At 39.6% G+C, this 27,912-nt stretch overlaps 3 protein-coding genes and 1 long non-coding RNA gene across 5 annotated transcripts; 2 read left to right on the forward strand and 2 right to left on the reverse strand.

The window, feature by feature from the left end:
- Positions 1 to 1,713: 1,713 nt before the first annotated feature.
- Positions 1,714 to 8,027, reverse strand: LOC125967516 (uncharacterized). The gene is made up of 2 exons (XR_007480752.2): positions 7,653 to 8,027; positions 1,714 to 2,452 (listed from the first exon to the last, which is right to left on the reverse strand). It is a non-coding gene; the product is annotated as an uncharacterized lncRNA (long non-coding RNA).
- Positions 4,514 to 12,740, forward strand: def8 (differentially expressed in FDCP 8 homolog). Of its 2 annotated transcripts, none has more exons than XM_049718673.2 (12): positions 4,514 to 4,661; positions 6,320 to 6,446; positions 8,023 to 8,117; positions 8,779 to 8,928; positions 9,231 to 9,372; positions 10,096 to 10,260; positions 10,443 to 10,570; positions 10,826 to 10,939; positions 11,169 to 11,249; positions 11,429 to 11,569; positions 11,730 to 11,839; positions 11,909 to 12,740. In XM_049718673.2, the coding sequence occupies exons 2-12, from the start codon at positions 6,407 to 6,409 to the stop codon at positions 11,994 to 11,996; spliced, it is 1,254 nt and encodes a 417-aa protein (XP_049574630.1). In that variant the 5' UTR covers positions 4,514 to 4,661; positions 6,320 to 6,406; the 3' UTR covers positions 11,997 to 12,740. The 2 variants fall into 2 exon arrangements, with proteins under 2 accessions (XP_049574630.1, XP_049574629.1); XM_049718672.2 differs by having other exon boundaries at positions 6,320 to 6,442.
- A 741-nt stretch (positions 12,741 to 13,481) lies between these two features.
- Positions 13,482 to 19,251, forward strand: LOC125967503 (mitochondrial inner membrane m-AAA protease component AFG3L1). The gene is made up of 17 exons (XM_049718667.2): positions 13,482 to 13,687; positions 14,067 to 14,157; positions 14,245 to 14,298; positions 14,387 to 14,505; positions 14,609 to 14,758; positions 14,854 to 14,928; positions 15,054 to 15,178; positions 15,256 to 15,508; positions 15,573 to 15,710; positions 16,060 to 16,213; positions 16,290 to 16,397; positions 16,869 to 16,994; positions 17,100 to 17,210; positions 18,016 to 18,131; positions 18,244 to 18,444; positions 18,575 to 18,769; positions 19,015 to 19,251. The coding sequence occupies exons 1-17, from the start codon at positions 13,568 to 13,570 to the stop codon at positions 19,189 to 19,191; spliced, it is 2,313 nt and encodes a 770-aa protein (XP_049574624.1). The 5' UTR covers positions 13,482 to 13,567; the 3' UTR covers positions 19,192 to 19,251.
- Positions 19,252 to 20,436: 1,185 nt separating this feature from the next.
- Positions 20,437 to 27,694, reverse strand: dbndd1 (dysbindin domain containing 1). Its single transcript, XM_049718688.2, has 4 exons — positions 27,289 to 27,694; positions 24,998 to 25,168; positions 22,650 to 22,787; positions 20,437 to 20,881 (listed from the first exon to the last, which is right to left on the reverse strand). The coding sequence occupies exons 1-4, from the start codon at positions 27,317 to 27,319 to the stop codon at positions 20,724 to 20,726; spliced, it is 498 nt and encodes a 165-aa protein (XP_049574645.1). The 5' UTR covers positions 27,320 to 27,694; the 3' UTR covers positions 20,437 to 20,723.
- Between the last annotated feature and the right edge of the window lie 218 nt (positions 27,695 to 27,912).

The raw sequence follows: 27,912 nt of genomic DNA on the forward strand, positions 1-27,912 counted from the left end.
TGATTTAAAAACAAAATCTAATTGTCAATGAAAAGGTATTTCAAGTTTCATTGCAGAACCAGACAAGATAATCATTTTAACATAAACATAAACATCAGCAAAACCTGGTCACTTAAACTAATCTCATTGACGTAGCGATGTGAATTTCCCAAGTAACCCGTTACTTTTGTATTTCAATGATTTCCAAATTATTTTGAGTTACATCAAATATATAGATTATTTATGTTGATTTAATTAACAGGAGTGCTACAAAATTAATTGTAAAGTACAAAAACAAAATACCGTCAAATATTTGCAGTTGCAACAGATGCACTTGCATGTTCCACACAACACACACAACACGTGCAAGTTTTTTGTGTAACATAAAACCTACAGGAAAAAAACCCAACAACAAATCGTTAATCAGAGCAGCGAGTTAATAGAGTAATATAATAATAGACACAAACTGCAGTTAAATGTGTCTGGCAGTTGTCGTTTTCGGAGAGAAAACTTATTTTTACAAAGCAGTTGTTTCCTTTAGGAGGGACGACTATAGGGTAAATATAGCATTGACCAACTTTTGTGCTTTTTTTATTGTTATATAGTACGTATTGTCAAATCGAGTGCCACCTTTCGTATCATACGAAAATTGTGAATCAGGTCACTTCCTCGTCTCAAAAGTCTTAAGAGCAGCACATAAAACAGGCTTTTGTTCAATTGGTGTTGCCACAGCGTGTGAAGAACGGTTTGATTTAAGTTATTCTAACCACGACTGTGCTTTACCCAAAGCAAGTCGCCTTTAAACTACAGTCACTCTTTGAAGAAGCACTTCCACCCTAGTCATGTGGTATGTGCCTGAAGCCGCTTGTTTATTTCCATTCAACCATTTTTGTAGCAACTATAACAGCTTTACATAGTCCTCAGCTGCTGTCCGTATTGCTGTCACAGGGAGAACGAGGAAGCCCTTTGGGCATCTTTGGGAAAGTTGTGCTAAAAATGGAATCACTTTCAGACATTTCTTGGGACATTCGGGGCTGCTCGTAGGCAAACATCTTCTGAGGTACTTGGGTCAAATTGTTGATTATGAACAGATTCTTTTGTTCAGATAATAAGTTCTTACCTGCCGACACTTTCGACTGATACTCCGTCATCTGAAAAAGTATCAGTCGAAACTGTCAGCAGGTAACAACTTAAATTTTTATTTTCTGAACAAAATAATCTGTTTATATTATTACGAAGACATGATGAATCTCATTAAAATAATACAAATTCTTTATTGTATGGAATCTGCGGTGTATTGTTTATGTGCCCCCATGTACAGTGTTCGCCCAGGCCCTGAACATAATAACTGGTTAAAAAAACTAAAACCTCAAAAACTTCTACTTTTGCTTTTTAGGTCATACTATAAATTTTCAGTTGCCTCCAGTTGCCTGTACTGATAAGAAACAAATATGCAGATGACAGGAATTAGTTCTGCTTTTACTATGAAAGTTTTATGAATATTTTGTTATTTTTTTTAGAGGAACACAACCTGTCTTATCTGATAGAGGCACCATTGATGTATAATGCAAGAAAAGTGAAATGACATGGTTTTAATTAAACCCATAACCAAGTGGTGTTGCTCTGCTGGTTGTAAATAGCTGCATTAAAAGGAAGGGAATTTCCAGTGGATGTAATAAGATTTATTTTTCTGAGAGTATCAATGAAACATATATAAATGACAAAAACTCCTGCTTTAATAATCACACCTATAGGTTTTAATTTTGCTAATTCAAAATGCAAACAAAATCATTTTACTGAATGGATAAAATACTCTGAGAATACAAAACACAAAATTAACAAACTACACGGATGGATGAATATCTGAAATCGTCTTAACGCAACTCAGACTAAAGGAGTAACATGCTGAATGGATGAGCAGCAATGTCTTGTTCATTAGTAGCACAAAGCGGCTCTGTTCACAGCAAAGAAAATTGTTCACAACTATCCAAACAATAAACTCTGTCAAGCTTGGTAGATTAAGGCTACTCATTGCAGAAAACAAAACAGAGTTATTCGTGTTCATCCTCCAGGGTCAAACCCCAGAGGGTGTATAGAAATAACATATAAAACAAAAGCTTAGTGTAATGCAAGCGGATAAGACAAAGTGTGATAAAGTCATTAAAAAATACTCATGCCATCCAAGAATTAGGGTCAAATGTAGCTCTTTGGGGCCTAACTGACTAATTTCCCAACGATAGAATACTATACAACCTCTTTTCATATAGCGGCTGAGCATCTATTACATCCATCAATGAAATTTCTAAAGTGCCTGTCCCACAAACAGCCTTCCTCTTTCATTTTTTTTCTGCCATGTCCAAATCTGAATTGCAGTTATTATGAGAATTCCCTCACAAATCTCGCACAGTCTTGTGTCGAGCATACCCCGACGCACAAAACGCTTCTTCTGTTCCAGTGAAGGGCATCTCTTTATCTGTAAAGATAAGAAAAGGAAACATCAAATTATGTCTTTTAAAAACATGCTGTCAAAATGACAATAAATTTGAACGAAATTTTGTTGATGATCACGTTTTTGGGGAAAAACATGACAAAAGAGCACTACAGCAGTCATCCAAAGAACAGAGATTCGACTGAGTGACTAATGTCAAAGTTAAGAACACATTTTTTCCTAAATACTTCATAACAGCTGGGAAAATCTCACAATGTTTTAATGCATTAGCTCCCAAATTAAAGCGTGTTTCGGTCGATTAGGCTGTGGAGCAATGTGGTCGGTGCTTGACTGAGGTACCTAAATTTGGTTTCCGTCTGTGGGGAAAACTAAATGTGATTTGTAGTCATGGCTCTATGGTGTCAGCAGTTGGACACATGCTTGGGAGCAAAAAAAAAAAGAGTTTTGTAACTCTCAGATGCACTCATTTTAAACAAAGCATCATTTCATTGGCGAGAGCACAATGCCCATTCATACACCGGTACAAATTTATACCTTTCATGCTACTCTGGCTTATCACTAAGATCACATAAGGACTTTTATTTTGACTTGATTAAAATTTGAATCACTTATTTAACATCGAGGCCACAGGGGTGCCAAGCTTATTTTTGTCGCGGGCTGCATCATAGTTATAGTTTGCTTCAAAGGGCCATTAAAAGTGTCAACCCAAATAAATGTATCAACGTCTCATATTGTATAGTATGGGCTAAACAACAAACTGATGAATAACTAGTTTTCAAAACAGAGACTAATATAAACTGTTCAAATATTTAAAAATGAAATATTGAAATAAAATTAAATCAAGTAGTTAAAAATAAAAATTATTAAAAAAATAATGGCAATAAAAACAATACCTCTGAAAATGAGAAGAATATCAGACACACTTTTAATCACCAAGAAAGAGGTCGAATAATACATTAAATGTGGATTATTTGATCAATTACAAATAAAGCGTGCTCTGGTTAACTTTTTGGATAATAATACCCGAGAAGGATTTTAAAAGCTTAATCTAATTTGAGTGAAAGAATTTTCTGAAATGTAGTTTTTAGTTGCAGCACTCGAATGTGGAGGACCCCATGACTGGGTGTGCCTTGGGCCTCCAAATGATCAAACATGCCAATGGGAACAACAACCACTCAACAAAAGCAGCATACACAGTCACTATTCAAATAATAGTTCCCTGAGCTTCTCTGTCACACATCTTTCGTAAGCTGCACCCAAATATCGTCACTATAGATGCCCTGAGCTGTGCTGACTATCATTGTATCCCATGAAGATTGCGATTTTGTCATCCTTAGATTGAATCAAACAAGAAAGTTAACCCATTCACACACGACTCAACCACTTGTTAGTTTTAAGCAAATCGGCAAAATGTGAGAATAACAGTTAGTTACATAGCTATGGACAGAAATCAATCTACCATTTATACATTTCCATAATTTAGGGAAAACTCTTTGTGTGTCTTGGCATGTGAAGAAATTGACAATAAAGCAGACTTTGACTTTAAAAGTTACATAGGAATCCACTCAGAAACTTTATGAGGGACATTTGAGTACATTTGTATCTGCAGTCCAAAAGTAATAACTACCAGTAAATATTTGTTTATTGATTAGATAATGATCTGCCTGCAATGGAACTTTGAAAATTGTTTTTCTGCTTTTCACGTTTACTCCATGACAAATGCCATTTGTGGTAATGGCCATGAGATAAACTGCACCCAATTATTTCCAGTTTTAAAAAATATAATATCCTAAGTTATAATCCATTGTGGTGGGTCATAAGTGAGAGATTTTGACAAGATTTTATTGACTGTCTGGTGAGTACTCCTGAGACGGTATTATGAAGGGCATGGGAACAAGAAATTCACTTTCAAAACAAAACTGAATATGTCCCATTTAATTGCAGGCATGGAAAAGAAAGAGACGTATTGTGTTGTCAATTCAATTTTAATCCGAAAAGAATATCTTAAAGACCCAACGTATTCATTTTACTCATAAAATAGTAAAATAAAATAATGTGGCAATTTTGCAAGCATGATTTGTTCTGAAAATATTAACCGGAAATTAATCTCTTTTAAATGGTCACCGATTCGATCGATGTGTTGTTGATGACGAGAGAAACAAGGCACGGGCACAAGTATTCACCACACGCGTGGAACATTAAACACAATTAAGAGGTGCCGACTCAATGACAAGTAAGATGAAAAGAAACTTAACTTAATATTAGATCATTGCGTCCCGTTCAATTTGCTCACAGTCTGGCGTCAAAACATGACTGCTAGCTATGTAGCTTTAGCTTGTTGACATGCAATGTTGGTGGGCCATTTCTGACTTGAATGATCTCCTTCATTGACTTACTAAATGATTCGACACTGCTGCGGATTTTCCGGACATGCACAATAACGTCACGTGTATTGCATTTGATGAAGATCGTAATCATTATTTCCTGTTTTTTTTTTTATTGTTTTGTTTTGCAGCTGCAGCTTTCCTAGTGCTGATGGTTGCTTGACAATTGCATGTATTGTTTTTATGATATGAGCACTGAGGTTAGAGCTGTATCAAAATATCTGGCTTGGCAAGATAACGCACGGTTTTGATTGCCGCCTTCAAGGTTTTAATTCAACAATGTTTGTTATTGTAATACTAAGCGTTACTGTACGTCATACTCGGAGAAGTTCAAAATATTTTCACACATGTAGCAAAAGGAGGTAAGAGGAACATTATTTGCAAGTTGCAATGATGCAGCACTCCCATTCCAGCAATTCCAAACGTACTCAATTGGATTTGGATCTAACGACAGTCTGGAACACAGATAAAAACACATATAATGTGTGAACATGATCATTATGCATCTGTCGACTTTTGCATGATTGTGAAGTAATACATTGTGGGTTTGCCCTACATTATGTATACCACCATTGTTGATCGTAGAAACGACTGTGATATACTTTTTACGCTCGTTACATGTATGCACAAAAATGCACATATAGTACACAATATAATTCATTTTACCCAATTCAATTTGTGTTTTTGAGATAAATTGGAGCAAGCTAAATTATAAAGGTTGCTCCGGTTTATCTCAGAAGTCTTAGTTTCGTAAAACAGTCAGATTTTCCTATTTTTGGTTTGGACTAGTGGATCTCTTTTTAAACAAATCAAATCAAATTCTTAGCTTTCCAGGTATCACTATCATCACCAATATAGTTGGCTCCCCCCAAAAAGAGACAGACGTTTTATTTCTTTTTAAAAAAGTACATTATTGCAAGCCAACGTTAACCTTATGCATAGTTTGAACATCACCTCTGCCTTCAAATATGGGAAAAAAAACTCAATAATAATGAATTAAAGTTTATTGCTAAATAATGCTTGTACTTAAATGTTTGAAAAAAATCTGATGAATAGCAATTCATTATCAAAAAGTTAAATACTACTGAACTGTTATTAAAAATGTAATTAAAATGTTTACCTGACTGCAACATTAAATATGTTTTAAACATTTCATTCAGTGAAATCTCATGTACCTAAACCACCTTCACCACTGCTGGTTGGACCCAAGTTGTGCACTCTATTGTGTGTCAGTTTCTTCTAGATGCAATTAATTAACAATTACATTACCAGTTTTTTATCTGTTACACTGAATTGACAAAATTCCATTGGTAAACCTTATCAAGATAATTTCACATTGAAACTTATCTGGTGGGGACCTCTGAGTCTGTATTGTGATCAAAATTTACAAATCATTTACAAAATGTTTACTTTATGCTTCGTCAATTAACTAAACCATAAGAGAAGAAACCGCCGACATGTAATATGATGCTATAATGTCCATTGCGTTCTGTCCTGTCGCACTTAGATGTAGCCGATGAAATGGAGTATGATGAGAGGCTAGCACAGTTCCGCCAAACCCGCCTTAATCCCTTCGATCGCGGAGAGGAAGAGGATGGTACCGAAAGGGGCAGGACGCCCCCACAGCAGGGTAGGTAATATTTACCCCCACACACTATTGACATGTGGATTATGATTTCAAAGTTACAGTTAGTTTATTTACACCAGAGTAAGTCAAAATAAAGTAAATTATTTTATTCTTGATTTATAAGCCTAACATGAGGAGTTAACATGGAAATTACCAATTGATGAGCTATTTACGTTATGATTTGTTATATTGCGTGGCTCTAGTTTATCGATACTCGCTTCTCCAAAAGTATTGGAACGGCAAGGTTTATTGTTCCAATCCTTTTGCTCGCTTGAAAAGTGGGTGGCTTCAAAAACAAGGTGTCCTGTCCTCAGTGGTTTACCGCATTGAGATGTAAAGCCCATGAAAAAGAAAAACTGCAATTATAAACTCATTCATCTTTTGCTACAAAACCCAAACGTCTTAGTATACAATAAAAACATAGCAATTGACCTTGCCGTTCTAATTATTTTGGACGTATGTGGAAAAAGTTTTTTTTTTAAAAACAGTGTAAGAAATTAAGAAAAGTCAAAGTCAAAGTCAAAGTCTCCTTTATTGTCAATAGCTCCGCATGTCAAGACACACAAAGCGATCGAAATTACGTTTCTCACTATCCCAGGGTAACAAGACAGAGTTCACAACGCACATACAAGTAAACAACACAGGAAAAATAAAACAAGAGTATGCATGAATAATTTCAGTAAAGTGAAACCTCTGTAAACAAACTAAAAAAACAATCTGCTCCAGGCTCAATCTTTCAGTAGTAACAGGCACAAGTTCAAATGAAATCAGTTGGACATTTTTTTTCCCAAAAGGTCTACTATGTTGAGCCTACTATGTTGAATCCTGATAAATTATAGTTGCTTTTCAAATCTGTAATGTTTTATCATCCCCCCGCCGTTGTAGTTCCTTTAGTTCCAGTCCTGTCCATTACTATAGTACGAGTGCTCCAATTTATGTTTTTCGAGATAGCATCAGTATGGCTCACAAGAAAGTGAAGCGTACATGTTATTATGCTATTAACAAAAACTAAACAGTGTTACTGTTTCGACGGCAGCCATCCGCTAATCTTTTGCTAGTGCAGACTGATCATGTGTTTCAATAATAATTGCTGTTGAAATTATGTTGAGCATACACACAGAAATTCTAATAAATGTTGTATTAGTGTAAAAAAAAACAATACAAAGCAATTAAATGAAAAGCAATGTACCTGCTATACGTATTTTATTCCTACCTGTAATTTAGCACTCGACCCACCAGTTGAGAAGAACTGTTCTAAAAACACGAGGATATATTATCCCGTTACTTTTAGGTACATCTTCATTTCAGTATTAAACATTTCCAGGAGCTTACAGCCAAAGGTAAACACCGGCGAAAAATGTACAATGTAAGCTGTTTCGTAACAACTTGTGACTATGCTGCTCTAAAAGTCACAAAGGGATGAAAGCTCAAAGTTCATACAAGAACCGCTTTTAATGACACATCACACTTGGGCAGTCTTCTGTTTGTCTTAGAATAATAACGAGGCGAGTCAGTACATGAGAATGTACTTTAGTGACAAGTCATGTGTTTGAAAATACCATTTTTTTGCTTTCCTTTTGCAGAAGCCAGACAGGAGCTGTTTTCTGGGACCAGAATCCAAAGTTCAGACAGAACCATGGATCTTGGTCTAGCTGAAGACCATTTCTCAAGACCCGTGGTAAGCAAGCAGTACTTCTTATTAGTATTGTATGTTATTCAAATGAACTTGGTTAAGTACATCACAGTCAAGGTTCAGCTCTTTTTTTCAAATTCTGACCCATAATAGCCAAAATGCTCTGCCCTTCTCCTGACTCCAATGACTTTGTAGCTGTTGCAGTTTGTGGTTATTAGTAGTACTCGCCATGTTTCCTCCGCTTTATCATCCTCACATAGTTGAACTAGCATTAACGGTAGCCACTGATTTCCTCACTGCAGTCAGATGACTGTCGGAAGTCGTCACATGACACACGGTTGGGGGAGGCCTGCTGTAGAAATGTATCTTCAATCAAGCTTGTGTTCTTTTAAATTCACTGCAATCTAGTTGGGTGTTAGATGTGTCGCGATTCTGTCATATCAGAGGTCGCACAAGTTTTGATACTTATCGTATTGTTATAGGCTTATTGAGGACTCAACTTCCTGTTTGTGTTTGTAAAATTACTAATCTGTTAGTCATTTTACTCAGCTATTTTTTTACTTTGCTTTTACTTCTCTAACTCGTGTTTCTAAATGCTTTTTAAATATGCTTTTATGTGATGCCCATTGTGTGTGAAATGCACTGTATAAATAAAGCTGCCTTGCCATACAATATATTCAATTTTCAATCTATTCGTTGGCCGCAGGGTTCATTTGTAGCCTCCGACATAGAGCAACTGAAACTAGCCATCGAGGAGTGCAAGAAGTTGATCTTGGAGCTGCCGGAGCACTCGGAGAGACAAAAGGACACGGTGGTGAAACTCATCCATCTTCGCCTCAAACTGCAGGAGCTGAAGGTTGGTTCTTTTCAATATCAAACATCCCGAATAAGTCAAGTTGAACAAACTGATGGCTGGCTGTGTGACAGATTAATCGCGTTCAGATGTTTCAGCCTAAAAAACAGAACAATGAACTCAGAAACATGGAAATGGTGCAGTAAAGTATCCACCTGAATGTGTGCTATTATTAACAAATACATTGACTATTAAAAGCACATGCATGGATCAACAAAACACACACTAGAATTTTCTATAAATGTTATGCTTGCAATTTTTGTGTTTGTCTCCAAATAAGGGTATCAAATATCGTTCTCCGACAGGATCCTGATGAGGATGAGCCTAATCTGAGAATGGTTCTTGAGCACAGATTCTCCAAGGAAAAGAGCAAGAGTGTCAAACATACTTGTGACAAATGTAGTACCATTATCTGGGGTCTCATCCAGACATGGTACACCTGCACAGGTGATGCACAAAATCCACTGCACATAAATGAGTTGAATTATACCAGCCACTTTATCAGGTACACCTGCAATCTAATGAGACTCTTTCCAAATGACGAAAAAAGATAATCAGAATTTTGTTTTTCACTTTTGGAAACCGTAATATATGCAAATTGAGCTCATAGAGTTCCTTAATTCCCCAGTGAATAATTCATAAATCCATCCATTATCTGAACCGCTTGTCCTCACAAAGGTCACGTTGGAGCCTATCCCAGCTGTCTTCGGGCTGCAGGCATGGTACACTCTGAACCTTTGCAGTAGATTAATATCTCTGAAGATGTATAGCTTCATTCTGATCCAAAGTAGGCTTTGTTCCACTTTGGCAGCGGTTTGTATCCCCTTATAGTTTGTTAAGATGTTGATTTCTGCATTTCCAAGAGGTATTTCCAATGTTCTCCCTCACATACGTTTTCAGTTTCTGTCAAATTACACCCAAAAATGCAACTTACACTTAGGAGCAACATTTGTATCTTGTTGACTTGTGAAGGTGGACCTAATGTTTTGGTTGGTGATTGTTATTATTGCACATATGCCAGCTTTAAATCATTTATTACTCTTTATTGTTTTCTTCTATTTAGATGTCGACACACACGGCGCAAACACACACACACACGGTTGTGTTCCATTTGTAAGCGTCAGCTAAGTGCATCAATTATGTTTTCATATGAATCATTGTCTTCTTCAGGTTGCTATTACCGCTGCCACAGTAAGTGTATGAACCTGATCACCAAGCCCTGTGTGAGGTCAAAGGTCAGCCATCAGTCAGAGTACGAGCTCAGCATCTGCCCTGAGATCGGACTAGACCGCCAAGACTATCGTTGTGCGGAATGCCGTTCACCCATCTCACTGAGTGAGTACGAATGAGCTGAGAGCACAGAACACAGAAAACAATTCACACCCATGATGCAGCAGTCAACCAATATTTTTTATGTTTCTGGAATTGTTCGTGCATGCCATACTTTGTTATGCTCATGAAACTGTGTGCCTACAATATGCACTGTGGGGAATTTTAATGTATTGTTAATCTGATAGGAGGCGTACCAAGTGAAGCCAGACAATGTGACTACACGGGCCAGTATTTCTGCAGTGCGTGTCACTGGAATGACACTGCCATCATCCCAGCACGAGTCATCCACAACTGGGAGTTTGAACCACGCAAGGTACCCTCAAATTCTTTTTTTTTTGCGCTTTGTTCTATAAAAAAAAAATATATATATATTGTAGGGTGAGGTCAGCAGTTAAGAGATAAAGCGCCAAAACAGATCATCAAGAGTTCAGTAAAAATTGAGAGCTTTCCCTAAATTGTGACTTTGGATTTATAATTTGGCAGTCTATGAAAGTGATGCTGTGTGTGTGTGTGGTGTGCTGTGCTGTATCTTTCGTGCTAATCATTCATTGCTCTGTTTTTCATGCAGGTTTGTCGGTCCTCACTGCGCTACCTGGCCCTGATGATGCCACGACCCGTGTTGAAGCTGAAAGAAATCAACCCACTGCTTTTTAACTTTGTTGAGGAACTGGTTGAGATCAGAGTAAGTTGCCAGGCAAAGAAGGCTTTGAGTCCTAGACCATTGTGGATAAGTTTCTGTGTTTTCTAAAATACAACCTCAGTTAATGTGTTTTCACACTTAGCTGTGAATGCCCCACCACGATGCATTCAATTATACTTTTGCTGGCCCACACATATTTGAGGAGGCCTGTTGAAACATTTGATCTCTCTGGTCTCTAAAAAGAGGACTAAGTTTGTGTTTGTGTTAACAGAAACTTCGCCAGGATATTCTACTGATGAAGCCTTATTTTATTACCTGCAAGGAGGCCATGGAGGCACGACTTTTACTCCAGGTGGGCATGTACAGTGTCATATCCGTTTTTACTTTGACCAACATAATTCTTCTAGCGTCACCCCTCATAGTACATTTTGTACTGTACAGCAGCACCACCTAGTGGGGAAAAGAGTTTAGTCCGTCCCTCCCTCCCTATATCCTCCTCTAAGATGGATTTGCTTTGTGTTTCGGTTCTAGCTTCAAGACCGCCAGCACTTTGTGGAGAACGATGACATGTACTCCCTGCAGGATTTGATTGACATTTCCAGCGGGCGACTGAGCTGCTCCCTCACCGAAGTCCACACCACATTCGCAAAACACATCAAGCTGGACTGCGACGTGAGAGCTCATAAAAAGCACAAACAACACTTTTCACGATACTATCGCCCTCTTTGAATCACATTTTATTCAACAGTAATATTAATTGCATCTGTAAAGTGAGTTATCCTCAGTTTTGATTGACAATCCTGAAGAATTTTCTTTTTTTGTGCGCATGCAGCGTTGCCAAGCCAAAGGCTTTGTGTGTGAGCTGTGTAAGGAGGGAGATATCCTCTTTCCTTTTGACAGTCACACCTCCGTGTGCCATGACTGCTCGGCCGTCTTCCACAGGTTCGTCATCAGCAGTCAGGCAATTTTGAATAATAACAAAAAAAATAACCGATGATTTTCTCTCTTTAGGGATTGTTACTATGACAACTCGACAACGTGTCCACGGTGTGCCCGGATGACCGAGCGTAAACAGGATGAAGACACAAAAGATGCATGAAGGAACTTGAGATTACACTGCGGAAAAAAAGGTTGTCAACAAAAAGGAAACCTGGTACAGTAGCAACCAATAGATTGTTGTCGCCTATTGCCGTTATTGTCTTGATCATCTTGCACGTTACACGCAGGAGTTAAAAACCTCAATATTATGTAACGACTGCAACAGATACTGAAATGTAAAGACGAAGATGCTACATATCCACTGCTGGTCCAACTACTCGTATTTAACATGAAGAAAAATGTCCGCATTTTCGACATTCAAGTTACAGGGTTGTAATGTCTGTCATTCCTTAATGTATAACTGGAAATATAATTCAATGTGCTTGTTTTTGTAAGGATACATGCAAAGCTGTGTTAGCATTCATTCCAAATGATAAATTAATTCCATGGAAGTGTATCAAACCCAGTAGATGTGAATACTTGTGCACATTATGTGCCTATGAGATTGTCAGGTTCCAAGGAGCTGTTAACCAAACGTCTGAATACATTTGGCAATATGTTAATAGTTTTTATCATAATATAGCTACAGCACATTTTAGGATGTCAGAAGACACCTTTAATGTCTAAATGTTGACCTAAAATATTTGTTTTAAAATAATGACTCGTTGCTGTGTTATTTTTCAGCATGATGCACTGTTTATTGTTTTTCCTCAAATCAGTTGACATCAGTGGTGTCAGAGTGATTTCTCTTCTGTTGTACAAACCATGTTGAGTGATGCATGAATAAAATACTGTAATATTTTAAGGCATCTATTAAGTCATTGCCTTTCCCGTCATCCAAGAGAAGGTCTTACCGATGCTTGTGTAAAAAACAAAACAAAAAAAACAATCACTTAAACGTAGTTAGTTCATTGACACCAAGGTGCCGCCAGATTGTGATGATTTTATTTAACGGTCAACATTATCTCTCAGATATCACAATGTGGGTAATGATGGCAAAAAGCTCATTAGTTGCGCAATGTTGAAAGAAAAGGAAACAAGTAAAATAAGCACTGGATGCAGGCATGTGTGAACGCAAGGCGGCGCTAAAGTAATTTCACAAAGGCGCTCAAAACTCAATCGATTGAGATGATTCGATCCCCAAACATTGAGTCGGCCTATGGTGCGATCACTAGTAAAAAGGATGATTCAATGTGAGAAAAAATACCAGAAACACATCCCAAGTCATTGCGCTACAATTTTACACCACTGCAGATTACAACAACAACAACACTGTGATAGCAATAACAATTACACTTCGCAATATAAAGATGCAAAGATAAACTCAATGAAATGTCTACTGGGTATATGTTCAACATAATAGAACAAAAGAAAACATATAGGCCCATATTACATTTCTAGTTTTACAATAGAAAAACGGATTCTCTGATGTTTTTTTGTTGACTCCGAGTGGAATGTTTGTGATGAGGGTGGGGAGAGGGGCGCAAATACCCTGTCTCAAATCTGTAACCAAATCTCGCGCGACTTCGTAAACGCGCTCCGTTTTCTCATTTGTCCCCCAGCGCAGCAGATGGTATGTGTACGTGCTGTTCTGACAGTGCGCATTGAAGCCCAGACAAAGGTGCCGACAGCATGGGGCTCCTCGCTGTCACTGTCTCCCGATTTCAGAATCGGGTACGGTCAGTGCGGCCGTGGGGTCGTGACTTCGCGTCCATTTCTGCAACTTTTCGCGATGGTGATGGTCTCGCTCTGGTATGTTCATTGTTTATTTACACTATTGGAGTGGGAACTTCCCTTGTTTACTTCCACTCAGCAATACTCGCTCATCAATTTGACATTTGTTAGTTGCAAACTACGTTCTCATTCAAAAGTTAGTTATGTGTGTGCACCAAAAAAGTTGAGCCAAGTTTTATATTGCAATGAAGGGGGCGTGGCTACCTAGAACTCAATGCTCTATATTATGGAATGATACTGTAATAATGATAATTATTGTTAATGTACACTATTCAATTTTACCTGCAATACAATGTATAGAAATTAAGAAAGTTAAACTTTTTTATAAACACATAAGAAAACATAACTGTACAATTTATTCTTAGAGAACAATTTAACATGTCTTTCTTTATTGCAGAAGTCATCACTGATCCAAAGGAAATGTGCTGGACTTCACCAAAACAAATTCCTGTTTGTCCGTTTACTCAGTTCAGGCAAACCACCCAGAGGTGTTTTCACAATACATGGGATAGACAAAGCATTTTGGGGTCAGGTGAGGCTTTTTCGCTGATTTTGTATTCTTGCAATTTGTTTAGGGTTTGAAAAGTTCTTCCCAAAGAGCGAAGGGGCCGCTAACACGTCATCTGACGGTGAGGAAGGTTTGAAGGAAATAGGAACACTTTGTTGCTTCTGTTCTTCCTCTTTGTGTGACCTGTTTTCTGTTTCTTTGACCTCTAGATGCTAAAAGCAAGGACCAACAATCTTGTAGGAAGCAGCAAAGAGAAATAAAAAAAGGTGATGAAGGACAAAGAGGTGAAAAAAAGGATGAAGAATCAGATTGGTGGGAACGTTTTCAGGTGCAGATGAAGATTCACAGCTTCAAATATGTAAATCACTTTAAAATACAGCACTGGTCAAATGCCCACATCTCCAAAATATTTTCACGTCTTTATCGACCAGGAACATTTTCCAATGGACAAAAAAAACGTACGGAACGTTGCAATTGGTGCAGCTGGCATGGCCTCTGCATTTTTCTACTTTTACTTCCGTGAGACCGGCTTTCAGATCTCCTGGAAGGACTTTGTGCATCACTACTTGAAGAAAGGCTTAGTAAGAGATGCAGATTTTTTTTCTACTATTGTTAGAAACTTTTTTCCATTTGCAAAAAGTCACTCTAGACTGCACCTCTTATGCTTTCTCCACAGGTTGATCACCTGGAAGTTGTCAATAAACAATATGTCAAAGTCATTCCGGCCCGTGGTGTTAACACATCGGATGTGGTTGGTAGTAACAATGAATGTGTCATTTCTGAAATGTTGTCCAAACAAAGACTGACAAAAAAAATACATGTTCAGTGCTCATAAGCTTTCCACTTTTATAATGGTTGACATTTGTTTTGTTTCAGAGTTATCTGTGGTTCAATATTGGCAGTGTGGACTCGTTTGAGCATAACCTGGAAGTAGCTCAAGAGGAACTGGGTGTAGATTCCACTTGTAAAGTACCTGTCTTATATACCAGTGAGAGTGACGGGTAAGAATTCCAATCCCATGATCTCCAGATCTCCCGTTGAGCCTGCTTACATCAGCCTCTTATTTGCCCATTCATAGGACGCTATTGTATCGTGTTCTCCCAACCTTAGTCCTGGTCAGCTTCTTGCTGCTGGCAAGACCTCGCGGGGGTAGAGGACGAGCAAACATCTTCAGCATGGGTCAATCCAAAGCTAAACTAATCAAGGACGACATTGGCGTTCGCTTCAAGGATGTCGCAGGCTGCGAGGAAGCCAAACTGGAGATTTTGGAGTTTGTCAACTTCCTGAAGAACCCTCGGCAGTACCAGGAACTCGGAGCCAAGATCCCTAAAGTAGGCAGTCGGAATGTATAATTTGGCGTCGTTAGATGTGATCAAATCTCGTCTCTTGTCACAGGGTGCAATATTGTCAGGTCCATCCGGAACAGGGAAGACCTTGCTAGCTAAGGCCACCGCAGGAGAAGCTCATGTTCCTTTCATCACTGTCAGTGGCTCGGAGTTCCAGGAAATGTTTGTTGGAGTGGGCGCTGCCAGGGTTTGTCCCATTTTGATGTTTACATGCTTTAGTTTTAAGCAAACACTTGTTCACAATTATCATGTAGAACATTGGCGTCTCCCCCACGGACCGTTGATAATTCAGAAGCAAAAATGGTTTACTCCACTACAGATAGCCCTTGTTTTTGTTCTGAATTTAGAGATGTGGTCAGTGCAGGGGCCGGTCATCCCTAGATCCTAAAAACTGTTTGCCATGTTGTTTTTCAAAAGCCGGGTACAAACATCCTATTCTCTGCTATGTACGTCATGCATAATGCAATTAAATTGTTGTTGTGATGGATCAAGAAACCCTCAAATAAACACACAGAATTTGTTTCATTCCATGTCAGATCCGGGACATGTTTGCCATGGCGCGAAAAAATGCCCCCTGCATCCTTTTTATTGATGAGATTGATGCGGTCGGAAGAAAGCGAGGCAGGGGAAACTTTGGGGACCACAGTGAACAAGAAAACACACTCAATCAGTTGCTTGTGGAAATGGATGGTAAGCAGATTGTTATCTTTGCCATCTCGTGAATTATTGCGACCTTTGTGTTTAATTTGTTTTTGTTCCATTTCAGGATTCAAGAGCAGCACCAATGTGATTGTTTTGGCCGGGACCAATCGAGCTGATATCCTGGATCCGGCTCTGATGAGGCCGGGACGCTTTGATCGACACATTTACATTGGTACATTATATTCTGCTGCCTATATTATAAGCTTCACATTATAGCATTGTTAATTTGATTTTTCAGCAGTTTAATATCAAATAGCTTCAACGCTATTAGATTTGCCTGCTCCCTTCTTCAGGTCTGTTCACTAATGTAAGGCGACTGTCTTGCAGCCTACTGTTGTCTTTTATCTTTGCACTGAGCATGTTCTTGATCTTTTGAAGCCCATCTTAAAATCTAATTTATGGTATACATTTCACACTGAGGTGGGCAGGCCGCTACTCTGACAAAGACAAGCAGGTTGAATGGCAGAAAGGTGGGATTAGACCCATGGAAAGTAAATGTAGCTGAAAATATTGCCAGTCAGTATTGTGATCTTGCTATATATCAAGTCTTGGCGAAGGGTTTTTCATAGAGCTCCCGGGGTTTACATTTGTGCTTCTTGGAGATGAACTGCTGCTATTTTTCACTGTTGTAATTTCTCTCCAGGCCCACCAGATATTAAAGGCAGAGCTTCCATCTTTAAGGTGCACCTGAGACCTTTAAAGTTGGCCCCAAGTATACAAGTTGAGGCTTTAGCCAGAAAGTTAGCTGCACTAACTCCAGGTTTTACAGGTGAGATGTTATTAGTCTCGGGTGTAGACACCCCCACACTGTAATTAGAAATAGGAATCTATGTTGTTTAATGGTATCAATGTGATGATTCTTTGTGTATCTTAGGAGCTGACATCGCCAATGTTTGTAACGAGGCTGCATTGATAGCAGCACGCCATTTAAACCAACATATAAGCACAATGCACTTTGAACAGGCGGTTGAAAGGGTCATTGGAGGTGAGTTGACCATATACAATGGTGGCTTGAGATGCAAGTTGAATTTGTGCCATGAATGTGCGTGACTCAAAACAATTGTCTCTCATATCATCTTTGAAATCAATGAAAAACCCAGTAATCGAGTCCAACTTCTAACTCGAAAAACAAACGTTTTTTTCATAAGAAAATATAAATCTATAATGGCGACAAAGATGCTCTTCCATAGTTTGTTAATGACTATATTTCCCTATAGTCACTGAAAAGTTAAGTAATGACAAATTTCCCAACACATTGATTTATTTAATTCCACAATTAATTAGGAAATGAGACATCTATTTAATTATTTAAAAGTGCATTTAATTATTTAATGGCACATTTTTTAATTGCTTAATTCCATGTTTAATAATGAATTAAACATGTAATTAATCCATGACATTTTAATTAAACATGTCATGGTGTATTTATTTATTTTATTTTATTTTGGCACTTTCGGTCCTCCATAACCCGCAACTCGCGTGTTCTTGGTTTTTAGGTGCTTTGTAAAATACCGTAGCATACCACAAGATGGCGCCTGAGCCCTGTCTAATAGGTAATTAAGCTGCACATTTTATAAAAAAAAAAAAAAATTGCAAAGCTGTACATTGCCTCCATAGGATAAACATTGAACCACCCTCCCTGAGTAGTCATTTTACCCAATAAATAAAATGGCTTAACATTCAACCGAACAAACAAACCCATCATCACTTCAGCTCAATAATCAACTGTGGTGAAATGTCTACTATCTACTGAGCGCCATTCTAATCAAGGAAATGTGTTTGTCTGTCAGGTCTGGAGAAAAAATCTCAGGTACTGCAGCTTCCAGAGCGAACCACTGTGGCCTATCATGAGGCTGGGCATGCTGTCACTGGCTGGTTTTTAGAACATGCTGACCCGTTATTGAAGGTGTCTTTCTTATTATAGTTCTGTTTTGTAACTCTTGAGAATATGTCATATGATGGTTTTCCTGTCCTGTCTGTCACTGTCAGATAATCACTTGAGTCTTGTCTTCTCTCAGGTATCTATTGTTCCGAGAGGTAAGGGATTGGGCTATGCTCAGTATCTCCCCAAGGAGCAGCACCTCTTCACACAAGAGCAGCTCTTTGATAGAATGTGCATGATGCTTGGTGGTCGAGTAGCCGAACAAGTTTTCTTTCATCGGATCACCACGGGGGCGCACGATGACCTTCGGAAGGTCACGCAGTCAGCCTACGCGCAGGTGATGCAGCTACGCACAATCAAAATGTAAATCCTCACATTAGTTTCCAGAGTGAAAGCACACAATGATATCTCTCCACACAAACTCAGGACTGCCTCCGTTAATCCGTCACGTTGTCCTAATTCTTCAGGTGGTACAGTTTGGAATGAGCAAGGCAGTAGGTCAGGTGTCTTTTGAGCTCCCGCAGCAGGGTCATGTGCTGACCGAGAAGCCCTTCGGCGAGCTCACAGCCCAACTCATCGACAAGGAGGTCCGTCTGCTCATCGACTCCGCCTTCCAGCGAACGCTGCAGCTTGTCAAGGAGAAAAAAGAAATGGTGGACAAGGTGAGAATTATAGAACAATCGAGGACGAGGTGCGTAGAGTAGACAAAAGTAGTCCTCCAAATATCTATTTGTGTAGGAATAATTTGGTAAATAAATTAATCAATTACTGGTGATTCAATTAAGATGAATTTTTTCAAAGCAGGGTTTCAGCATGAGCATGAACAGGAAGTTTACCAGCCCGTCTTGCAGGTTTGGTCACTTGACCTTCCGCATATCACGGATTGAGTGAATAATTTGGCTCACAGGTAGCAAAACGTCTCCTGGAAAGAGAGATTCTGCAGAAGGCCGACATGGTGGAGTTGCTGGGGCCGCGTCCTTTTCAAGAGAAATCCACGTATGAGGAGTTTGTAGAGGAACTCGGGGACCTGGAGGAGGACACCTCCCTACCCGAGGGCCTGAAGAACTGGAATAGAAACACGTGACAAAAACACTCGCCAAAGGAACAAAACCAATCCGCTGTTGATATAATGCAGGGTCAAGGAAGATGACCATCTGATTTCAGGTGACCTTTCTTGGTAATTATGTCATATGCAATTGATTTATTGAAGTCACTGAAATCCAAAGTGGAATTTCAAGACTAATTGTAGCCTAATATCGTCTATTGTTGTTGTTCACCAAGTGCACTAAATAAGCTATAACCATCAACTCAATTAGATCATGTTTGCATATAATTTTAAGTGTCATTTTATAAGCTATAATAATATTCATAAATTCACAGATCAGAGATTGCGTACTGTTGAAGCGCTGATGAGTTTTACTACAAGAAAAATTAGAGAGCATATTGCAAGCGCATTTTGAAGTGATGGAATTTGAAGTGTTATTGGAATAGGCAAACAAACATGTTTCTGAGTAACAGAACATAAATTGACCACAACTCTCGGCTAAGTTGGTGATTGAGGCACAATGTAGCACTGGTTGACAGTATTACCAATCAATCAATGTTATTTTGAAAGATATTTTCAGATTAAATGATTGTTTCTCAATCTGAAGTTTTTTTCAGATGCTAGTGTACTGCTGAAAAGTTTCTTCAGATCGTGTACGTACTCGTGAAAAATTTGCATTTAGACTTATTGTATATTTTTAACGTTTTTTTTTTCATGACGTATGCTGCTGACCTCTACACCAGGTGATATCAATGTTTTTTTTTTTTTTAATCAATCAAATTTAACTCTTTAGCTGCCATATTTAGAATATTTCTAGATTTTTTTTTAAAATCAATCCAATTTAGCTCTTTAGCTGCCAAATTTAGAATATTTTATTTTCGCATTATCTGGGCTTTTATGATGTTTGTCATAAGTTAGTCATAGTGGATTTTTGCCTCTCCTGCAAATTTAAATAGAAAATTCAAATGAATAATAGGTCAGAGTTCTAAAATCATTACAAAAAAAAAAGCATACACCAAAGCCCAGTTTTCAAGATGTTTAATTTACCCTCCCGCAGTCATTCACATCATTAAGTTATTGATTAAAAACTGTCGGTTTTGTTTGTTGCGTCAAGTGTTGGCACTTCATTACGTGTTTGGCATTCATGCAAATTCACATTAACTCAACATTTGAATCCTTCCGACCACTTTGACTTGACTTTGGCGGACCAATGTAAATTAAAAGATAGTCATCACTTTGAAAAATGAAGAAAATTATTACTTCATGAAAAAGAAAAAGATCCTAATGAAGTATGTTTTAGGCAATTGTCATCATTACAACACATCACACACTTCCTTGGCTCATGTCCTGGCATTAAGTCGCTTCTGTTACTACCCTGTCTTCAATCCTTCCGAGTGAAACAAGACGAGAGAGAAGAAGTGTATGTGTGTGCCCTGAATTTTTTTAGAACACTACTAAGTGTCCTGAGTTCAACATGAACTCATCTGTTCATCAGCACCACAACAAAACACTGTCAGTGGTACTCAGGCTGTCCACTCAGATCTTCATTTCCCGCCATGTCCCACACCGGGTCAAGGTTGTTTTGGCCTCTCCAGTTTCATTAAGGGCTCCACGGTGGTGTCCGAGTCGCTGTGGTGTTTCCTCTCTCGTGGGAACTCCACCTTGCTGCAGCGTGTCCATGAGGGAGAGCGCATGTAGCCGCCTTTTCCCAGAATTGCCTGCTGGGAACCTGACACACAAACAAATGACGGGTTGGTACTTATTTACTGTCTCCGTAATGAATCAGAGCAATTCGCTAAGTGTGTATATGAGTGTTTCAGGGGTATGACTGACATTGTTTTTGTCATGTGAGAGAACCTTTCAGTAGTGTGTGAGAGCATTTGCATGTTCATATTAGTAGTGCATCTGAGAGCCTTTCAGAGGTTTGTGCATGTGAGAGAGATTCATTAGTCTATATGGGAGCGTTTCTGTTGTGTGGGAGCGGTAATCCAGAAATATGCCCTTCCTCTTTCTCGCCACCAGGTGTCAATGTGATACCTTGGGAGAAACTAACAATTAAAACGAGAGTGCGTCACAGCCTCCCAGCCCATTGGAGTATTTCTGATGGCTCTCCTAAGTGGACAGCATTCTCACTGCTGGTTCATAAATTTCCCCTGAGCCATAGCAATATCCTCACCCATTCGACACATGCAGGGTAAGGAGGGCGTTGATGGATGAGTATTGACCTAGGATTAATGGCTTCTCCACAGGATGTTAATTAGAGGCACAGTGGCCTGCAGAAGCACAGTGACCTTGCAAGGCACAGTCTGCTGTTCATATGTGTGTGTGTATGACACTCGGGAACACAAAGACAAATGATACATCGAAAGTCGGAATGTCACAGGCTTTTGATAAGGCAGCAAAATTTGCACAGTGCTGATCTATTTATACTGGTCGCTTGTTTTGAGGTTGCCATGAACTCATGGAATCAGACAAATGATGCCAGTTTGCATCAACAAAACAAGTATTGTGCTTTGATTATATCTTCATACCTTTATATCTGAAATTCTAACTGGTTTGTAGCAAAAGGATTTGAGGCACTAAATGTGGATATAAAAAGTCTACTCACCCTTGTTTAAATGCCTTTTTTTTGTGACATGAAATTGAGGCCAAGTTAAACCTTTTCAAAACCTTTTCCAACAACTCCGAACTAACCCACAAAACTATTGATTTTGTTAAGAAACAGCCATACAAACCTTGCTGAGGTTTTGGAAGCTACATTCACCAATTCTACTCCAGTCCTCTAGGCAGCAGTACTGCCATACAATATCAATCTTCTATAGCTCAGCAATATTTTTTCTGTGTTAATGAAGAATTTGACTTCCTAATTTTACTTAAAATGCTTGAGTGGTGGTAATGAAAGGCTCCTGGGTGAGTTCACTGTCCGCATGCAAGATGAGACACCCAGGTCATGAATAAAACAGAGGACATTTTTGCCTCCTTTAGAAAAATGCGGATGGTGTTTTCACACACCCGCTGCTGTGAAGCACAAGCAGAGTGGAATCTCTTGCACCTTTTCCCATCAGGCATACATGCATGAAGCCAAAAGAAATGATTCCCTCCTCTCTTGTGTAAAATTCCTACTTATTTCACTGATGGATAAAATACACCCATTGCATAGAATTAATAAATATTAAAGAGAAGATTGTACTTGACTGGTTTCAAGGAGTCCTTGAGCTGGGATGTGTCCTCATGTTTATTCAGTCTTTAAAATATTCTAAGCATTTCATCAGTTCATGTGGTGAGGAATATCTGAGTATATGAAAATTACAAATACTTTCTTCTGTGTGCCTCTCAATGTTAAGGATTCCCATTCATGTTATTTTGTCCTTTGTTGCTGCTAGCCCCTAACTTTGTAATGAAAAGTATTTCTCACTTAAAATGGTGAGACAACCAATAAATTGTCACACTGCAATGTTGGATCAGCCATGTTGGTTGTTCCTTTGTGTGCATCCCACCTGGTGGACATTCATTGTGGTTCTCTTCATCAGAGTCAACAAAGACTTCAGCCAGCTCCTGGTCCGACATGTCGGTCAGCTCGGTCAGATCTAGGAGGTCAAAATGGACTTCCAAAGAGGACACGCTGCTCAGGGGTTCTAGAGGACGACAAAGAAAAGGTAAACAGCACATTTTTTAAAACTGGTGTCATTCCAAACTTATGGCCATGGCCATGTGGAGTTTGCGGGAAGGGAGTGCAAGCTAACTCTATCCGGTGCAAGGGTTGTCAGAGATGGGTACACCGGAGATGCAGCGGAGTAAACGGCAGCCTACTAGCTGCAAGTGAGACCTTCAAATGCAAGCGGTGCAGGGGAGAAGTCGCCCAAGCAGACCCAGCTGAGCAAGAGGGGCTCATAGTAGATGGGGAGATGTATGAGGTGGTGGACAGCTTCTGCTACCTTGGAGACATGCTTAACGCTGATGGGGGGTTGGACCTAGCAGTGACAACAAGGGTGAGAAGCGGGTGGAAGAAATTCAGGGAACTCATGCCCTTCTTAACATCTAAGGCCCCATCCCTGAAGATGAGAGGCCAAGTGTACTCAGCCTGCGTCAGAAGTAGTATGACGTACGGAAGTGAGGCATGGGCCCTGAAAACAGAACACGAAGACAAACTAAACAGAGCAGAAATGAGGATGATCAGATGGATGTGTGTTGTGTCAATGAGGGAGAAAAAAAACAGTGCCGAGCTGAGAAAGAAGATGGGAGTGGAGGCCATAGTGGATGTGGTGAGGAGAGGCAGACTGCGATGGTACGGACATGTAGTGAGGAAGGACGAGAACGACTGGGTGAAGAAAGTTATGTCGTATAATGTAGAGGGAACAAGACCCAGTGGCCGACCTACATTTTATTTTACCCATATATTTTAGACAATTCTATGCTTCCAACTTGTGGAAGAACTCGAAAGCTTTGAATTGAAGACCATCAACCATTTTTGAGATGAACTAGAACAAAGACCACAAACCATCAAAGCTCAACTTGTTTTTGTCTATGTGTCCTACAACAGATCTCCTTCCTAGTTGTGTGCTTACTAGAGGACTGGAGGACATGCTGAAGTGGATGGAAGCGAGTTTGTGTTTCCATGTGAGTCAGTCTGCCTGTCAAGTCTAGATTAAAGCATCCACAGACTGCGTGGGCATTAAAAAAAAGCTTCCATCATTCCCGTTTCCATGTTGCCTACAGTAAGTCTACTCTAGCTGCAAGAAAACTGTGCAATACTAAAAGAAGGTGAACTATCCTTCTTGTTCGGCTTTTCAGTCTGTGTGAAGACACACAGTGTGGTGTTCTCATGGGGAGTTCAGTTACGTCATTCTCGTCTCCTCACCGATATACTAATATTGCAATGCTGAGCTTTGCTCAGTCCAGAGCTTTTCAGCCCAGACTTGAGAATGTAAAGTAGTGATGGCAACAACGAGGAAGATAACATGTGGAGATGAAACAAAAATGAAAGGGAGAGGAATGCCGGAGAAACCAAAGGAGTAAATGATGAAAATGACAGAGGAATAATGGAACATTTTTTTTCTCTGTCGCCTCCTTTTGTGCAGCGCTTGGTTGTCTTTTTTTTTTAGCCTTCCCATCTTTCTCTCCCACCCCTCTTCTCCTTAAATAATTTATGACATGGCTTTCTCTTCCAGACGGAAAAACAACCTCTTTGTGTGTCCGTGTGTGTATGTGCAAACTGACATATATTAGCCCACAAATAGATAACGTAAAGCTGGAGTAGCCTACAGTCAAATGGATGTGTGCCCACTGTACACGTTTCACACGTTTCCACTCCAGTATCGCCAGTGTGCCTTTAATCCCACATTATATTAAATGATCAATGCGCTATTAATTCTGGAAAACAATTATTTTCCAGTTTACGAGTCCATGACCGCGGCACAAGTAAAATTTTTGTTCTTATTGAATTGACATGCCTTCGGGCACGCACGGTGAGTTGTGCTGCCAGGTGGCAAGGCCAGTGGGTCACAGGCATTAGCCTCAGGATGAGCTGTCACAGTGAAAAATGCTTTCGTTGGTGAAGCAGATAAAAGCTGCCTTGTCACATGTTGCCCCAGTATTCAGCGTGGTGTTGCACTGATGCACAATGAGGCCCCTTCAGCATTTTGGCCTGTACTGCAGCCATCTTCAAGAATGCGGGACCGGAATACTTAAACAGGGCTGTAATCATGAAAAGGCTTTTAAGGACTTGGGGAAGATCGTTTGATGAATGGCTACTTTATGGCTTAGAAATAGGTTTTAAATCTGTATTATAGCAGGGATGCACCTCAGTGATGGTTCTTGTGAATATTCAAAATATCTCTCTGCTTACGTCTCTTCTCCGAGATGTGCAGCAGGCTGGCGGTGTGTCCTCTCCAGCCGCCCTCCTCTTCTTCCTCCTCTTCCTCCTCCTCCTCGCCTACAGTGTGCTGCTGGAAGTGCTCCTGGGAGAGGTTGCCTGAGCTGGAGGGCTTTAGCAGCTTCTTTGTACCTTTACTGGGCTCTAATGGGGGACAAGCAGGGGGGAGTAGGTCACGTTTTTATGTGGCTTGGGAATGCACTTTAACGGATTTGTCAGGTGATTTGTATGCTGTTATTCAATTAATTACCTTAATAGAGCAATAATAGGGTTCAATCTTTGCACTGTGCATCATAACTCATGACTCAGCACAATTCCATCAATTAAATCATCACTACGAAAAGTTAACAGTTGAAGTGTTTTGTAACTTTGTTTTGTTTTGGAGAAAAGAGATGAGTAGTTTGCTTTCACTATTCTTCTGTATCCAAACTCAAAACTCGCATGGCTGGTTTTAGGGTCAGTACAGCTTTTTCAGCCCAGTGTTGGAGTAGGATACTCGTAATGTGATTTTTTTTTTTTTTTTGGTAGTGCCTGATTCTTTAGTGTCATGGTCGGTGTCAAATTACTGCAATAACCTACTTGTGTACACTTTGTACACCAAGGCTAATCGAAATTGTCCAAGGTAAATATTTGTACCTGTTCAGGGCCAAAAGATAGTATGTTCCCAAGCTCTACCTGTCAAGTATTTAGGGTAGTGGCTCTCGAACTTTTTCGATCAAGCGGCACTTCAACAAATACTTAACGCTCCAATTAACACCACTGTAGGTTATAGAGTATATTGAGATCAAATGCATGTCAGAAATATGCAAGAAAGACATTACGTATATGCATAGTTGTGTAGGAAGCTGACATCACACCACCTGCTGTATCTGCTTCTCAAGATAGAGAAAAGCAGCTTGAGAGGCTTTGCTGTTAGGACATTTTTTTTTTTTTTTTTTGTGTGATTCAGACTGACAGATGGTGAGAGATGAGAAAATGAGGAAGGCAACGAGAATGATATGCTGTATTCTTGCCAAAACCTGAGCAAAGTGTCTCCGCACAGTGAATCAATACATGTCTCACACACTTAATATGCTCTAGTTAATTTATGTAATAAACGGATTCAAAACCATCACTTTCAGCTCGACACTCACTGGACAATTCATTAGGTACACTTGAGCATTATAATAAAAACTGCATTCTTTCATACTGAAAGGTGAGTCACATACTTTAGTGCAAATCGGACCGGCTCAATAATAACATGATGCAACAATTGCAATATTGTCTTTATTGTCACATTCATATGATGTAGCTCTTGTACTGGGTCTCAATGGATAAGAGGTGTCCCTAATGAATTGGTCAGTAAGTTAACACTTGCTGTGTGCCCCACTGCTGTCACGGTGGAGCTGCTTGGGATTCGCTCTTGGATGGATCAATATTTTTAATATTGAATTTAATCTACATAAATGAATAAATAACATTATATTATCACGTACCAACAGGAACGTAATATTAACTAGGATATCTTGGCTAGCTGATTTCAGTTTTATGCCGACAAAACAAATCTGACTTGTTTCATGCAAATATAGTCAAAAGTCAAAAAGCATTTTGAAACTTTTACGTAATAAAAACTCTGGATTTAAAGCTAGCACCGTTGTTTCCATTGTTTGCTTTTACTTACGCTCTCCAATAAATTATTATTTTAATTACTTTGTTCACTTTTGTGATGTACGGGCCATATTAATTGCAGAACATGTTTTGAAATGATTTATCTTGCGGTCTAATTGTTTTGCTTTACCAAACCTTAGTATTTCGACAGGGGTGTGTAGACTTTTTAGATCCTCTGTGCAATTCAGTACGATGACCTCCAAACTGTCTTAGCATGAAAGTTAAGGTGACTATATTTTCCACACAATCAACAATGCAATGCAGAACGAGGGGAGTATTGTGAGGCTTCCCCACAACGGGCTTCCCCGGATGGCCTTCACACAATGCATCCACTATTGTGCAGCAATTTGTCTCTCATCAGTACACTTTCTGCATGGCTGACCTACGGTGAGTAAGCGTGAAAGAGGCCCTCTAATTCTGCAATGAGCATGCAACTTCAGTGGAACCTCCATGGCACGATGAAGACAATGATCACATGTGTTGGCTCGCCGCTGCCCTACATGTGAACTAACTCTTGAAAAGGGGAGCCAAGCATGTGCCATTTACCGGTTGTATGTTCAAAATGGACACAAAAGCATTAAATTCAATGTAAAGAAGAAGCAGAATTGCGTTCTTACCTGGGCTGTGAGCCCCTCCCTGTGCCTCCATGCGGCTCAACCAAGTGAGTCCTGTTGTTCACCACGCCAGCATCCGACAGCAGAGGAGACAAGCAGGGAGGGAAGGGAGAGGCAAGTCTGTGTGTGTGTGAGAGAGGGAGAGGGGAGCAAGGGAGAGGGAGCAGAGGGTGGGTGGTTTTAACCCAAGCAAAAACACAGCTCCCTATAGACCCGTCTCTTTATTTTGGTATTATGTTTCCAGATTTCCCAAACAGGTGTAGCTGGACTCTCAGCCCCATCAGAGCCCCAGACAATGGGTCCATCGCAGAGAGAAGAAGTGGGGGTCCGGTAACTGCCCCATCGCTGCAAATTCCTAAATGCACGGATTTATACGCACAGCATTGTGAGGCTTTGCTTGACATGTATAGAAGCCACTGAGATCCAGAGAAGAGAGCGAGAAAGGGGCAGGGAGGGTGTAGCTTGGCTCCCTGCCCAGACAGGGAGAGGGAGGCTCGGGGTGTCAGGGAGGGGTGTATGGATGACTATGAAAGTGCTTGTAAGAGGGATACATATAGTTTCATGTGAGACAAAAAAAATGCAATCCCGGCTATGTCAAAGATGAATATTGAAGTTGCTACACGTGGC

This window comes from Syngnathus scovelli, chromosome 4, assembly GCF_024217435.2.
Source record: "Syngnathus scovelli strain Florida chromosome 4, RoL_Ssco_1.2, whole genome shotgun sequence".
Lineage (NCBI taxonomy): Eukaryota > Metazoa > Chordata > Actinopteri > Syngnathiformes > Syngnathidae > Syngnathus > Syngnathus scovelli.